The sequence below is a fragment of the Danio rerio genome, chromosome 16, assembly GCF_052040795.2.
Source record: "Danio rerio strain M-AB ecotype USA chromosome 16, GRCz13ab, whole genome shotgun sequence".
Taxonomy (NCBI): Eukaryota; Metazoa; Chordata; class Actinopteri; order Cypriniformes; family Danionidae; genus Danio; species Danio rerio.
In genome coordinates this window covers 42,379,753-42,396,314 of record NC_141036.1, presented here as the reverse complement: position 1 = coordinate 42,396,314, position 16,562 = coordinate 42,379,753, and the positions used below count along the sequence as shown (strand labels likewise).

General features: G+C 36.7%; 1 protein-coding gene across 1 annotated transcript in view; it reads right to left on the bottom strand.

Annotated features, from left to right (window-relative positions):
• col6a4a (collagen, type VI, alpha 4a) overlaps positions 1 to 16,562 on the bottom strand; it is a 69,680-nt gene that overhangs the window by 24,223 nt on the left and 28,895 nt on the right. The window contains exons 6-14 of the mRNA XM_087287542.1: positions 14,525 to 15,082; positions 11,542 to 12,102; positions 9,244 to 9,816; positions 6,397 to 6,972; positions 4,092 to 4,441; positions 2,416 to 2,494; positions 2,136 to 2,281; positions 358 to 450; positions 217 to 270 (exon numbers count right to left, since the gene is read on the bottom strand). Of these exons, the coding sequence (XP_087143668.1) occupies positions 217 to 270; positions 358 to 450; positions 2,136 to 2,281; positions 2,416 to 2,494; positions 4,092 to 4,441; positions 6,397 to 6,972; positions 9,244 to 9,816; positions 11,542 to 12,102; positions 14,525 to 15,082 (2,990 nt within the window). The remainder of the gene's footprint in view (positions 1 to 216; positions 271 to 357; positions 451 to 2,135; positions 2,282 to 2,415; positions 2,495 to 4,091; positions 4,442 to 6,396; positions 6,973 to 9,243; positions 9,817 to 11,541; positions 12,103 to 14,524; positions 15,083 to 16,562) is intronic.

The following is a 16,562-nucleotide window of genomic DNA, read 5'->3' as shown; positions in this document are numbered from 1 at the left end:
TACTAGCCTGACATAAATCTGATCTGACAGAATACAGAAAATGTTTGCCTTATGCATATACATATGAGCAGGGATGATTGTCATCTGTACAAGAAGCTACAGTATCTGAAAAACATCTTACTCAGCTAATGAATCAGCTCGTCTGAATGTTACTCATCTTATTCAGCTAATAAATTTAAAGGTAAATGACTAATAAATATAAATGACACAACTTACATGTCCTCCTTCTTCTCCAGGGTAGCCAGAATTTCCCCTCCGTCCTGGTAATCCCTGATTAGCAGTACAACGAGACAAATTTAGCATTTATTTTACAATGTAATTCAATAACACTTTATACAAATATCTTCAACTAATCACCTTTGACCCGGGCAGTCCCTGAAAACCACGAGATCCCTCATGACCAGAGCACTTACACGCCACATTACAGCACTCCCTCGATGCAATGTTATCCTACAGAGAAAAATACAAAATACAAAAATACAGAGAGAGAACACTTTAGATTTTGTTTATGAAAGGACTGTTGACATGTTGAACCAGGCACTTGACATCCTGATCTTTCCTCAGAGCTCTTTAAAATCTTGCGGCTGTTTCCTTTATCTTGGAGAGCCTCTCACTAACACTCCCACTAACAGGAAGCCATTTATTTACATAGCAGCCAAAACACTGAACATTAGGACATTGTGTGAACACTAAGAGAAACTGTAAGGGATCTATTGTACTAGAGTATATTGCATCTGATGAACATAAGTCTTAAAACTACTCTTAAAATTAATACAATTATTTTTTGCTTAACAGAAGAGGCTTGGCTCTTTATGTTTCATATATGGTCAAATATTTCTGCAGAAAATATTCTGAGGGCCATCAAGTTTAGGAGAAAAATCATCAAAAATGCTGGCACTTGTGACAAACAAGTTTACAACAAGGCGTATGATCCAAACACAGACTTATTAGAATTGTCAGGCAGGTAAGGGTAGGAACGACTGACGCAAATCTGATGTTAAGACATGGTGTCAAGATACCAAACTAAAGATATTTCTAAGCAGGCAGATCACATATCTAAAGCGATTTAAAATATGGGTAACTACACAAGAATTCTTATATCTGAAAAATCTGCATTTAATGAAAAGGGTAGAAAACAAAATCAGCATTTGTCGCAGCTGTTCTTGTCTTAGTGGACCAAGATTAGTGCAACTGTGCAAGTTCAACACCAGCTTGTACAAGTATTCAGAAATTGTGACACAATGTCTTTAATTAATGTTGATTTTTTTAATGTCCAAACACATTTATTTACAAAGAGTTAATTTGGATTGACTATAAAAATGACTATAATTGCTTTATCTTGGATTCAAACCCAATACATCTGAATGCTAATCAAGAACACAAACCACTCCACTAAGAAACTAGGTTTCACATTTAAACAACATGGCCTATAATTCCTCAAATCGTATAACTTTTTTTTTTGTTAAAGTTGTTTAAGAGCAATACTTAAAAAATGGCCACTAGGAGACAGGTTTTGAAATGCTTAAACATTCGATTCAACTGTTTCAGTATTTCATGAAGCCTCACTCTGCCCACCACTAGGCTAGAGTCGAAACAAGAGCAGGTAAGCATAAAACAGATTCAAAGGGTGAGTATTAAAACAGACAATTTGGTTGAGGCAGGCGGCAAATAATCCAAAAAACAAAGGGTCAAAAACATGGTAAGGTAAGTCAAGAAAAACGCTTTGTGAAGTTAACTACAGGATACAAAACCCAACAACGGATATCTGTGTGTGGTGTATATATAGCCTTTGTAATCAGTGGTGATAAACTGCAGCTGTGTGTGTAATCTGCTGGTGAACTGAAACTGGTGTGTGACTGCAGGACATGATGGGATTTGTAGTTCAGGTGAATAATAGGGAGTGTTCGCCAGAAGTTCGCCATGTCAACACAACTGCTACGATTATAACAACAATGACTTACATCTTTAAAAAAAAACGCTTGTGGGCAGTTAAAATGAGGAAAAATGTATTTGAAATAAGTGGATCAAAACATTTTAAATAACAGAACTTCTGAAACCAAAAAAAAGATTGATATCACCCTAAAATTCTAACCTGTTTGTTTGTAATTTGGTATAGGAGATGTAACGTGACTTACAATCTCCTTCTGCATGACACTGGCCACACTTTGCATGCCAATGGAGAGCAGCTGCTTATAGCGCAACCCTCGACCAAACTCCAGCCTCTGCAGGTCAGTTGTACTTTTATATCCATCCAGCGCTACTGTCAACAAAGCTTTTACACCTGGGCATGATACAAAAGGAATCTTAGTAAACATACTTAGCTCTCATTTTGAACCATTTGCTCCTTGAAGTTTAACTGCACAGTATAACGTGAACAAAATAAGGTTTTTTTTTAAGTAATAAGTCAGATTGTACCATTTGTCCTAAGGCTATTGACAGTAGACAAAAGGTTCTCAACAGGCTCATCCAACCCATCTGTAAAGATGATCAGCACCTAAAAAAAACATGACATTTAAATTTAATCATTGGGCAGTGGATTTTATCCAAAGTATCATTAGATGTGATCAAAGTAACCAAAAAACAACATTTAAATGATTTGAGTAATTTTCAGCTAAAGAAAGCCAAAAGTAGTATATAAAAGTATATATATATATATATATATATATATATATATATATATATATATATATATATATATATATAATACAGACAAAAGAAAGCCAAAAGTAGTATATACAAGTATATATATATATATATAAAATAATACAGTAAGTAAATAAAAATAATATTAAAAGTATATAAAGAGAGAGAGAGAGAGAGAGAGAGAGAGAGAGAGAGAGAGAGAGAGAGAGAGAGTCCTGAGGCACCTCAGGAGCAAAAACAAAAAAATAAAAATCAATCTATCTGTCTGTCCATACATCCGTTAGTTGCGATCAAATAAACGTTTCTTTTTTTAGACAGGTTGATTTAGTATATAGAAAACTCATTCATTATTCATCTCAAATGCAGAAAAGCTAGTCCATGCTTCTATGACTTCTATAGATGGATTACTGAAATGTTCTGTTCAGTGGTTGCCCAGCATCCTCTATTAATACAGTTCAGTTCAAAATGCAGCTGGCAGAGTTCTTACAAGGTCTAGAAAATAAGATCATATCACATTACACAGGCTGCCTGTGATTGATTTTAAAATATTGCTTCTCACCTATAAAGCTTTAAATAATCTATTTTCTGTTTATCTAACTAACCTTTTGTCTCGCAACAATCTAAACCACACTTTAAGTTCTCAAAACAGGGATTCTGGTTGTACCAAGAATAGCAAAGTCTACTAAAGGAGGTTGAGCCTTCTCATTTATGGCTCCTAAACTCTGAAATAGCCTTCCTGATAATGTCTGAGGCTCAGACACACTAACTCAATTCAAAACTAGATTAAAGACCTATCTTTTTAGTAAAGCATACACACAATGCATCACAACGCTATGATGCATTAGTGTGCTCCATGCAATTAAGTGGGCTTGACAAGTGAGTTGTGAGTTGGCTGTCATGGAGAAGTGGAGAGTATGAGACTGATTCCTGAAAGACCACAGTGACAGACGAGTCTTTGCACTGATCCCGTGGGCCAGCCTGATCACCCAATGGTGACCTACTCACACCTGCAGTTCTCCACGATGGATGTCCACTGTTCTCCAGCCTCCGGCACCTAGACTCCAGCTCCCCACAGGAAGTTTTTCTAGAGGAGAAATGGTCGTGCCCAACTGAGCCTGGTTTCTCTTGAGGTTTTTTATTCACTTTCGTAAATTGGTAAAGTTTGTTCCTCGCCACAGTCGCCACTGATTTACTTGGTTTGGGACTTGTGGAACTGCACATCGATGGGTTCTCTTCCAGCAGTGTTATTTTAAACCACACTAAACTGAACTAAACTGAGCTTCAGCTCTGAAAACTGGACTGACACAGTTTTAATTTACTAAGCTTCTATGTTCAGCTGCTTGGACACAATCCACATGAAAGTGATAAAGAAATAAACATGAACTGAACTGAATTTTTCTTTGGCTTAGTCCCTTTATTTACAGTGCCGCCCTACACAGAGAACTCACCTTTACAAAAGAATTCGAAGCTCTAAACTTCTCTTCAAAAGAGCGCAGAAGCAGGTTGTTGAATTTCAGAGACTGGGATGTCTGAAGTGCCATCACTTTGTTTAACACTCCTACATCATACTCTTCAAAAGAAAAATCATCCAGCCTTTTTCCTGTAGCATCGACCAATCTGAAGCCTATGTTGGTTTTGATGGTTGGTTTAGTAATACAGCACAGGTTGTGAACTTCTGAAATGGAGCGGATGATCTCGGGCAGGTACGTCTGCAGCTTCATCTGGTCTCTAAAGATTGAGCGAGAACTTGAACTGGTTCGGGAGTTATCAAATCCAATGCCAATGTCAATAGTACAACCTAAATAAAGAGAAATGGAATTATATAATGAGCTGAATGTGGCAGTGCTTAAACTATGTTATTATGCATGAACCAAACATTTGTTTTATGCTAGAATTAATAAATTATTGTAATAAAGATAATTTAAAAATAAATTTAATTTGAATATTAGATTTAAATGTTATAGTGTGTCTACTAATGTAGCTTGGATCGCTTGATTCGTTTGTTTTTTTGTTTTGTTTTTTCTTTTGTCTTGGTCTGACTAGCATTTTTAAAGCTGAATCTAACTCTAGAAAAAAATTATTTTAGAAAATATATTTTCTAAGAAACCTACTAAATTTTTAAAAAATGAACAAGATTACATGTACTTAGTTTACCATTTCCAATTCAGTTTACCAATTCATAGTACACATTTTTTCGGTGTACCTGTTCCTTGGAATCAAACCGAAGATTACAACCCAGGCTCATTCTGAAAACTAAGCCCTATAGACATTTCTGGAGACCACCAAATAAGTTCAACATAGGCTCATTCTGAAAACTTATCCCTATATACTTTTCTGGAGATTATGAATTGTGTGGCCAGAAGTACGTATGGCTGCATTTCATTCTTAAAACGAACGATACGGGGCAGTATGACACCGTTCCTTTTTGCGATACCAGCTGACCGTTTACCTCCATGTGGCTTTCCCGCTAGTACTAGTTTGTTCAGTTAGCTCACCATGGACTTGAGATGAAGTTGACCATCATGATGGGGTTTGAGTCCAGTGAGGAACAGTTCCAGAAAGCAGGTAAGACAAAAACAGAATCCAAATAATAAAATAAACAAGAAAATACCAGGGTGAAAATGTGGTAAAAATCAGGCAAGGTCTTTTCTTTTGATGAAGGGGGTGTTGGATGGTGGGGGGCTGAGGGTGTCGTGGGTGGGGGGGGGGGGGGTATATATAGAGGTACGTTTTCAGCCTGGGTGGAATACATCCCAGGAGATTTTTTTTTTTTTTTTTTGCAAATCCAGCACAGGCCGCTGCTTTTTCTCACGTAAATTCACCAGAGGCCGCTGTCAACTGACTGACTTTCTGACCGAATGACTAACCCACCCTCCTCCTGCCCTAAACCCAAAAAAATACTGTTTTCGAAAGCACCGATTGACTCGCCCACCACTTTCCCTAAACCCAACCGACAGGGTTTTCAAAAGCAAAACAGAAAAAGAAAAGCCCTTGCAGCAGCCTGATTTTTACCAGGTTTTCAGATTTTACCACATTCTCACTGTTGTTTACTTGAATGAGCCGCCAACTTATCCAGCAAGTTTTTACGCCGCGGATGCCCTTCCAGCCGCAACCCATCTCTGGGAAACACCCACATTCACACACACACACACACACACACACACTCATACACACTCATACACTACGGACAATTTAGCCTACCCAATTCACCTGTACCGCATGTCTTTGGACTGTAGGGAAAACCGGAGCACCCGGAGGAAACCCACGCGAACGCAGGGAGAACATGCAAACTCCAAACAGAAAAACCAACTGAGCCGAGGATCGAACCAGTGGCCCTTCATTGCTGTGAGGCGACAGCACTACCTACTGCACCACTGCTTCACCCTATTTACTTGTTTATTTATTTGTTTATTTTTTTTGGTTTTCGTTTTTGTCTTACCTGCTTTCTGCAACCATTCTTTGCCAGACTCAAAGCCCGTTGTTGCAGTTAACTTCGCTCCACGTCACAAGTCCGATGACGTAAGCATCAAGCCTACGATCTATAGGGTTGTATAGGTTGTAGGAATGGTTGTTTTAATTGAACCAAACATGGCAACTATGAACAAAACCCACAGATAATGATTGAAATAACCAATATGGAACCATTATACTGCGAATTCCTTGATAGACCTTCCTCATAAATGTTATACTCTAGGCTATTTTCAATGTTCTTCAATTTAAACCACACACCAAAGCATTGGCACATATACTCACTTGCTTGTGCTAAAGGTAAAGGAACGCAAAGGGCATCAACAAACGTAGCTGTTGTCAGATTAAGGTAGTTGAAGTTCTGTACTTTGAACAACCTGTCCGGTGAGCCGGCAATATAGCTGAGCTGCTGCAATGAGACAGCTCCAATTCCAATCGCAAAGACGTTAATCCCAAGGTTTCTGAGTTGATCAGCTGCTTCGTTCACTCTGTCCGATGAAACGCCATCAGTGATGAGAACAAGATTCTGCGGTACGCCACTCTGTTTGCGACTCCCTTTGTCTTCCTGGAAGAATTCCACAACGTTACTTAGAGCTTTCCCAATAAGCGTCCCTTCTTTAATTTGCGTGATTCGTCGAATTGCTGATTTCACCCCATCAGCATCTTTGTACTCATTCATGTAGAACTCTTTCTGATATACGCTGCTGAACTGGGCTATGCCGACTCTGAAAAGTTCTGGACCGATACGAAGCTTGTCCACAACATTTAGCAAGAAAGCAATCACTGTAATCCACGACTCCTCTGAGATGCTTTCAGATCCATCAATCAAAAACACAAGATCGGCCACCTCGTTCTGGCATACTGGAGGACAAAACAAAGGATTAGTTCAACCTAAAAACAAAAGTTCTGTTATGTTTTACCCTCACATCATATCAAACCCTTGAGACATCTGTTTGTCTTCAGAAAAAATTAAGATATTTTAAAGGAAACCTAAGAGCTTTCTCTTTCTCCTTCGACAGCAACAGTCCAGAGACGTTCAAAGTCTAGGACACAGTCAACACATTCCATGTAACTACAGGGATTCTACTACAATCATACGAAGCTCCAAGAACAGTATCGTGTGGCTTCTGCATTAGATCAGGGCACATGTTTACAAAGACAATGTGATGCTTGTGTGTTTTGCTGCTGACTCTAAGGACCGAGACACACCATTAGACCAATTAGGCCAAGTCAGCAATTAGGCTTCATCAGGCCATCGGTCAGCATTGGTTCAACTAGTTGGTTTGTGTTCCACATGTCATCTCTCGTCATCGGATCGAGTTGGCCCGATTCGGCATGTAGAATTGCCGTTGGCCAACGGCTAAAGTTAGGGCTTTGGCTGGTTATTCCACAACGAATCAGAGTGTGAGAACAAAAACTGCAGTGATATAACCATGTAAACAATTCAAGTAATTCAAGTAAAAAATATATATATTTAAAGAAGCACGCTGTAATTTCACTAAATTTCTCGAGTAGTTGCAATTGATATGAATTATTAGATTATTAGAGATATTTGCATGAGCAAACCCCTCCAATGTAAATGACAATTACTGTAATGCAATGTGCATTTATCCAGCACATGGCCATGCACCCAAAGTGCTTTACAATCATGAGGGGGGTCTCTTCAAACCACCACCATTGTGCAGCATCCACTTGGATGATGCAATAGCGGTTACAGGACAAATCTGCCAGTGCGCTTACCACACACCAGGTATAGGGGGAGTGAAAAGATAGTGATAGAGGCAATTCGGTGGATGGGGATGATTGGAAGGCCATGATTGGTAAGGGCCAGTGGAGGGAATTTGGCCAGGACACTAGGGTTACACCCCTACACTTTACGAGGAGTGCCATGGGTGAAACTGTGATAATGGTACTATGTGCTTTATTAATGCTTTATCTATGTGCATTTAAATAAAAATAAAAAATACTGCCATCCACAGGTGCAGAAAGACACATCCTATAACAGAGGCTCAAACAAGCTCTCTCGTTTCAGTTGGCTGTCATCCATTTGGTGTGCTCACACAGCTTTTTGGTCCAGATGAGACCAGATGGAGCCAATGTAAGCCAACAACACAGTAGTTATAAGGCATCGGCTTGGTGTGTCTAAGACCTAATGGCAATCTGATGTGGGAAAGAAAATACAGACAAACATTTGTATTGACATTTTGTTTTGGCACATAAAAGTGTTTTTGGAACTTCTTATGGTTACAGTTGAACCCCTGAAGTCACTTAAAACATTTTGACAGTGTTTTGTGGACTTTGAATGTGACTATTGAGATGATTGCCATCTATGGAGGATGAAGGAGTTCTCGGATTTCCTCAGAAATATCTTAATTTATGTTCTGATGATGAACAAACAACAAATGGGATCCAAACAACAAATAAATGATACAACATTAATAAATGACAGAATTTTCGGTAACACTTTATAATAACTACACACTATAAATCATTTATTAAGCATTAGCATCTAGTAAATTCTTTATCTGTTAAGCATTAATAAGCGTTAGTACGCCGTTTATAACTGCAGCTACAAATGCTGTATTCTTGACTTATAACCACAATTATAATTTGCTTAGTAATTGTATTTTCATACTTTGTTAATGATTTATTTTCATTACTAAATTAAGTATTACATCATTTACAAACCATTTGTGTTTAAGAGTAGTTGGTGGTTTTTAAGATCATTCAGAAAGAGTTAGTAAATGATTAATAAACTATTTAAATAAACATTTATAATTCTTATTATTCAGGCATATATTAATAATTAATTTGTGTGTTAATAAATGCTTTATTAACTCAACTTCAAGCAGTTGTGTGACCTAATCTAAAGTGAGGACTAGTTATGCTTTATAAATCACTAATAAATGACAATTAAAGGCTCGGTTATAAACGGCTTACTAACGTTTATTAATGTAGAGTTAATGCTTAACAGATAATGAATTCACTAGATTATAATGCTTAACAAATTATTTATAGTGTGTAGTTATTATAAAGTGTTACCGAATTTTCATATTTGGGTGAACCAAGTTGGCAGGTCTAAATTGATGAGCACAGTCACTTCAGCTTGTAGAGTCTGAAGAAGAACATTACCTGGTTTGGTTGCATTGCAGAGCACACCTGAGACATTCATCTGCAGATCTTGAAGGTTGTCGTAATTATTAACATGAAAGATTTTGTTTTTGCTCTTGGTAATAATCTCCAGCTCACTATCCTGAGCTCTAGCCACTCCAATTCCATACACATTTATTTGTTTGGCTGCAAACTCATCAGCCCTTGCACGCAGGTTTTCTCGGTCTCTGGCATCACCATCTGTGATCATGAACAGCATTTGAGGGACTCCTCGTTTTTGGCGTCCTCCGTTGGCTTCAGTGAAGTAAGTTAGAGAGTATGCAAGAGCCCTAGCCGTGTATCCGCTTACAGCTGGAGACTTCAGGCTTGTTATGGCTTCCGCTATTTGACGTCTAGTGTTGTACTGATTTAAGGAGAATTGACTCGGCGTGTCAGAGTAGACGATAACTCCAAAGCGAATTAGGTTATCCCCAATTTGTGTGCTATTCACCACAGAAATTAAAAAGCTTTTAATTTTCTCAAAATCTTGGAGACGAATTTGTCTGGTGCACTGCACTAGGAAGATCACATCCGCCAACTGTGTGCTAGGACAACCTACAAGAAAAAATGAGAATAAAGTTGATTAACATTCTACTGTCAACAAACATAAACCCAAAACTAACTTATACCATACCTGCCAACATTACCGTTTTTACAGGGAGTCTCCCATATTTCAGAAACCATCTCCCGTCACCCTCCCGTTTTGTTATTTCTCCCAGAAATCTCCCATAATTTCACCCCGCTCCCAGTCCTCAGCTTTTTGGTACAGTCAGTAACACCCCCAGGTCACCAACTTTGGTATGGTACCAAAGTATAGCACTTTGTATCCCCCTTTCTACAAGTACAGTGGTATTGAAACTACACCCTCTTACTCCTGAAATTTTTAAGACAAATGCTGGCAGGTATGGCTTAAACCAGTTTAAACTTTTGGTTTATTACAATTTTAATTAGGTGCAGTAAATAACAATTACATTAAAATTACACTATTTTTCAATTAGTTACAAATTTTTGGAGGTGTGCCGCAGCCGATGCAATCTACAAAATGGTCTCCTTGCAGATATGCGCAAGCAGGGCTTAATTTGTGGCGGAACAAGACAGATCCGGATCCAGCACTTCTGAAATCTGATCCAATACCTCATTTTCCCGATCCCCCTCCTCAAATGCACCCCATTCAGTTTCTCTCGTGCGCACATTCGGTCTACCTTGTGCGCATTCATTCTCTCTCGTGTGCATTCAGTCTTTCTGCGTTCGCTTGACTTTGGGACCCAGAGCAAGAGAACTACTCCGGCTTCTACACACAGAAGAGCAAGTGCTGCCATCATCACTACACTCGGAGCGTTTAAAGAATTCTAATATTTTTCTGTTTTCAGTAGGTTGATGCGACATAGCCAGCCAAAATCCATGGGTGTTACGTAACATCAACCTAATCTTATTAAAACAACGTTGTTATTGCTGTCAGACAACATTGCGAGACTATTGTACAAGTACAAGTTCAGACTATGTGTACACCTATTCATTGTCTTCTGTGTGTTACTGTCAACATTGCTAATTGTGTATTGTTTTGTTTTTTTGGGAGTATGTTGTTATATTTAGCACTGTTGTTCTTTTTTTTATGTATTTTGCACTGTCTGGAGCCAGCACCTAAGCTTTTCACTTATCATAGTACACGTGCAATAAAAGTGATTTGATTTGAAAAAAAAAAAACCTTTTAAATTAGTTTTTTTACAACAATTAAATGACAATTGTAAAATTAAAGAGATAAACTTCTGAGAAACTAGCGGTCCTGTCAGATGTGGCGTCCACTCTCATTCCCATACAGGACAGAGTGGCTGAGTGGAAGTCCACCGTGCGCGATTCAGAGAGCAAAAATTTGTAAACGTGCGGCCATGTAGAGACAGAAATGACATGCTGTTGTGTAAATAAGATATTCGATGGGGCTATTTGGCTTGTTTATTAAAAGAAGTTGTGATGTGGCGCTATATAGAAAATAGAATTATCTTGACTTCAGGGGGCAGGGAAAGGCTTTGGGAGGGCCGGGCCCCACTGTAAGGGAAAAACTGAATTGTGTTGCTTCAGCTCATTCTAAATAAGTAGTTTGAACATGCAGCAAAAAAAATTAGTAGTACTTTTTTGTGTGTGTTCACTTTGCAAGTGCCAAAATGCAACTTCATACTATGCCGATTAATTAAACAGACAAAAACATACGATTTTCAATCGATTTTCAAACAACACCAACTGTAATTTGCTAACAAAAATGGCTTTCATGGTAAACTGACTCACCGCCAGGGTGAGAGCTGCAGAGCTTGAATTGTAGGTTTTTGTCGATGGAATGAAGCGCATCGAAATCCCTCTGCACATACACTTTATCTTGAGTACCACTGATCTCCCATAGCTGTGTGGTGTTTACACTGGCCACACCTATGGAGAAGATGGTGACACCCTTGTCTCTGATGGCCTTTGCAGGTACGGCGACAGCATCATGAGCTTCTCCATCTGTAATAACCACCAGGAACTGTGGAACGTCTGGCCGACCGCCATTAGATGCATCAAAATACTTTGAAATAAACGAGAGTGCTTTCCCTGTGTATGTGTCTCCTGTTAACTGTTCAATGCCGTCGATTGCTTCTTCTAATTCATTTTGGTCAAAGTACCTGTTCAGGGGAAATTGCTCCTGTGGGTTATTGCTGAACTGGACAACACCAACATGCACACTGTCTTCTCCGATGATGGTCCCATTTACAACTTTGGTAATAAACGTCTTCATTGATGTAAAGTCTGGGCCATAAATGCTGGAAGAACCATCAATCAAAAACATGATATCTGCCACTTTGTTCTTGCAGGCTAAAGAAAGTAGAAAAAAAATCATTCATTATTTAATCGTGTTTTACAGTACATACCTGTATTTTATATTCACTTTAAGGGAATATACCGAATAACACTATAATGGAAACTGTATAACATCTATAATTTATTTAAATTACTAACAAAAAGGATTATATTTAAGAATTATATTATATTTAAATATTTGTTTCCAAAAGTCCACAGAACAAACCAACATTATACAATACCTAATTACCCTAACCCGCCAAGTTAACTTAATTAACCTAGTTAAGCCCTTAAATGTCAATTTAAGCTGTATAGAAGAGTCTTGTAAAATATCTAGTAAAATAATTTGTACTGTCATAATGGCAAAGACAAAATAAATCAGTTGTTTGAAACCATTATTAAATTATTAAAACTATTATGTTTAGAGATGTGTTGAAAAAATCTTTCCTATATATATATATATATATATATATATATATATATATATATATATATATATATATATATGTGTGTGTATATGTGTATATATATATATATATCTATGTGTATATATATATATATATGTGTGTGTGTGTGTGTGTGTGTGTGTGTGTGTGTATATATATATATATATATATATATATATATATATTTTTTTTTTTTTTTTTTTTTTTATCAATATAGTTTAGTCATAGTTTACATTGGTCCAGCATAGTTACATTATTAGCTTCTAGTCACATAATTTTCCATAAATACATTTTAATATGCTGTTTGTTTATCAAGAAAATATTATTCTTATTACTATTAGTTAATATAGTTGTTTCCTAATTTAACCAGATAAAAACCCATTAAGATCAAGATCTCATTTACAAGGGTGACCTGGCCAAGAGGTTCGCAACGCACGACTTATGAAAAAATAAATAGATAAAAATAAATAGATAATTAATAATAATAATAATAATAATAATAATAATAATAATAAATGAAAAGTAAATAAAAATACAGTTTAGTTGTTTTTGTATACCACATTACAAAATGTTAAAAACACATACATTGACAAATGAACTTGTAGGAATGAAAATTATCATATGCATTTGTTTGTATGACAAAATATTATGCCACCAAATCTGATACATGTGCTTTGAAGGAAAGTTCCTGACCAAGTAAAAAGCCTAAATACTTGTAGCTGGACACTAAATTTATTTGTTCACCTTGGTCAGTGGTAATTATCGGTTGGTTCTGCAAAGGGGTTTGAAAGATTTGTAAAAAACATTAATTTAGATATATCTACATTTAAAACCAATTTTAGATCCTGAAAATGAGACTAAACAACATTAAAAGCAGATTGCAAAGATTGTATGGCCTGAACAAGTGAAGGAGAGCAACAGTAAATCACTGTATCATCAGCATACAGATGATAAATGGTATTTCGAAGGTTGTCGCACAAGTTATTTATGTAAATAAAAAATAATATAGGTCCTTATAGCAATCCCTGCGGCACTCCTTTTGGCACCTCTAAAGACAAAGAAGTCAATCCGCCATATGGACACACTGTGTTCTGTTGGAAAAAAAATTAGCAAACCAAGTGTCTGGTTTGACATACCAATAATACAATTTTACTCTATTAGTGTAATGTTAAAAAATATTACTGTTAACATTTTTTTCTGGGAATCTCAGTTAAATTTAAATTATATAATATTAAAAGAAATTTATCACAATTGTAATAATACACAGTTTAAGTCAGAATTATTAGCCCCCCTGAATCATTTCGCTGCCCTGTTTAATTTTTTCCCCAATTTCTGTTCAACGAGGTAAAGATTTTTTCAACACATTTCTAAACATAATAGTTTTGATAATTCATTTCTAAAAACTGATTTATTTTATCTTTGCCATGATGACAGTAAATAATATTTGACTAGATATTTTTCAAGACACTTCTATACAGCTTAAAGTGACATTTAAAGGCTTAACTAGGTTAATTAGATTAACTAGGCAGGTTAGGGTAATTAGGCAAGTCATTGTATGACGATGGTTTGTTCTGTAAACTATCAAAAAAATAGCTTGAAGGGGCTAACAATTTTGACCTTAAAATGGTTTATTAAAAATTAAAAACTGCTTTTAGTCTAGCCGAAATACAACAAATAAGACTTTATCCAGAAGAAAAAAATTATCAGACATACTGTGAAAATTTCCTTGCTCTGTTAAACATCATATAGGAAATATTTAAAAAAGAAAAAAAAACTCAAAGGGGGGCTAATAATTCTGTCTTCAACTGTACTATGATCAGTTTTGAATACATTTAATGTGTCACTGTTTTTTGAATGGTATTGTATCTTCAATGCTTTTATAAATTCTTTATTTATATAATTAGTCTCTCTAAATTATCTTGTTAACAAGTAAACAAACAAAAAAAAAGAAACAACAATATGTTGCTGTATATGTTTGATAACTCTCTTACCCTCTTGAGAGCAAATATCTGTGACAATTTCTCGCTTGAGAACATTCAGGGCATCGTAGTTGGTCACATAGAAATCCTTAGTTTCATCAGCCGTCATCTTCAAGAGCTCATCCTGGCTGGCATCCTTTACTCCAATGGCATAAACCGAAACCCCTTGAATCCTCAGCTCTTCTGCTGGATCCCCCACATCATCTTGAGACGTCTTATCAGTAATGACAATGAGAATCTCCTGCACTTTAGCTGGACGGGATGCTTTAGCCTGATTAAAGAGACTGGCCACATATTTTAGTGCTTTGCCTTTCTCTGAGCCTCCAACAGGCTGACTGATTCCCCTCACGGCTGCTTCAAAAGAAGCTCTGTTTTTGTGCTCTGTCAGGCTGAATTGAAGAGTGGGATTGCGGTCGACTTTTACAACTCCTACACGAACTCGATTTGGTCCAATGTTGAATAACTGAAGGGAGCCTAAGATAAATTTCTTCACATCTTCAAAGTCGGCGCGAGTGCTGCCAGAGTTGTCCAACAGGAAATAAATGTCTGCTTCCTCTGTGTTCACACATCCTGAAGGTAAGGATTAAATAACATGTACGAGAAATGGTTAGTTGAGTGAAGTTAGCTGAGTAAATTATAAGTGAAACTGAAGGCAATTGCACAACATTATGAGCGTGATTTACTATGAGGATCACAAACCCTCTTTTGATGCTTAAAAACAAGTCAGACTGGAAACTGTTTGAGTTTGGAAGCAAAATGGATACTTTAAAAATGTAAAGCCAAATTTGCTGCCTGAATTGATTATTGGGGAAGAAAAGAGTCACAAAGCGATGGTGAGTGATTTTGAAAAATATTATTGTTACAGAAAAACTGAGATAAATTGAAATTTTCAAATTAAAATTTATCAAATTTATGGACTTGTGTGACTATACTTTGTCCACACCAGATGTGATCGTTGTAACTTGTTTTAAAACAGCTAGAAATTGCCCACAAATGTGACAAATGCAAATTGCATGGGTATATTTTCTGGCAGTTTCAAAGTTGTATGCAACCCAGGCTTATTCTGAAAATGTACCCCTATATACATTTCTGGAGAGAGCCAAATACATCCCAGGAGCTACGTTTTTTCCAGTTTCTGTTTTCGTGAATCCACCAGACGCCGCTGTTTGTGCTTTTTGAGATCTTAAATTTCACAAGTGTAATTCGTGCCTACTGTTCTTGTGTAAATCCACCAGAAGCCGCTGTCGACTGACTGACTGATCGACTGACTGATCGACAGACCCACCCCTCTGTAGTCTGTATTTGTCTAATACATAAGCTCATTGTCCTATTTTGACTGCTATGCCATCATAAATAGAGAAAATAACCCATCGAAAAAGGTTTCAAGACCAAGTGGAATCCTCTGTTGGGTGTTGCTTTGGTGTGATGTCAGCTTATCAGTTTTGGCCAGTGCAGAGTTCAACATCCAGCTGAGCAAGAAAACATACAATCTGACGTGAGTGAAGTCATCTTTCACTTCTATATTGTTTTTAAATATAGAAAACATGTTACAAGTGAATTTTATTCTAAATCTTGGACCTTATTCTTGAAACAAAAACTAACCAATAAAAAGGTGTGAAACACCAAAAGCGACCAATATTAAAATTAATTTGAAAACTATTATGGCTATTGTTGTTATCTATAAATTTTCAATGTACTTTTTTTGGTTTTGATTACCATCTGTCAATCTATTTTAACTAATATTGTGCCTAAAATGTCACTATATTCGTCATACCACCCCGTAGCATTCGTTTGAAAGACGAAATGCGGCATACATACTTTTGGATACATAATTTGTGCACTCCAAAAATGTATATTGGGCTACGTTGTCAGAATAAGCCTATTGTATGGGTCAAGATCATTAAATTTTCTTTTATGCCAAAAGTCGTAAGACTGTAAGGTAAAGATTGTGTTCCATAAATATATTTTGTACATTTCCTACTGTTAATAAATCAAAACATCATTTCTGATTAGTAATATGCCTTGTAAGAGCTTCATTTCTATCACTTTA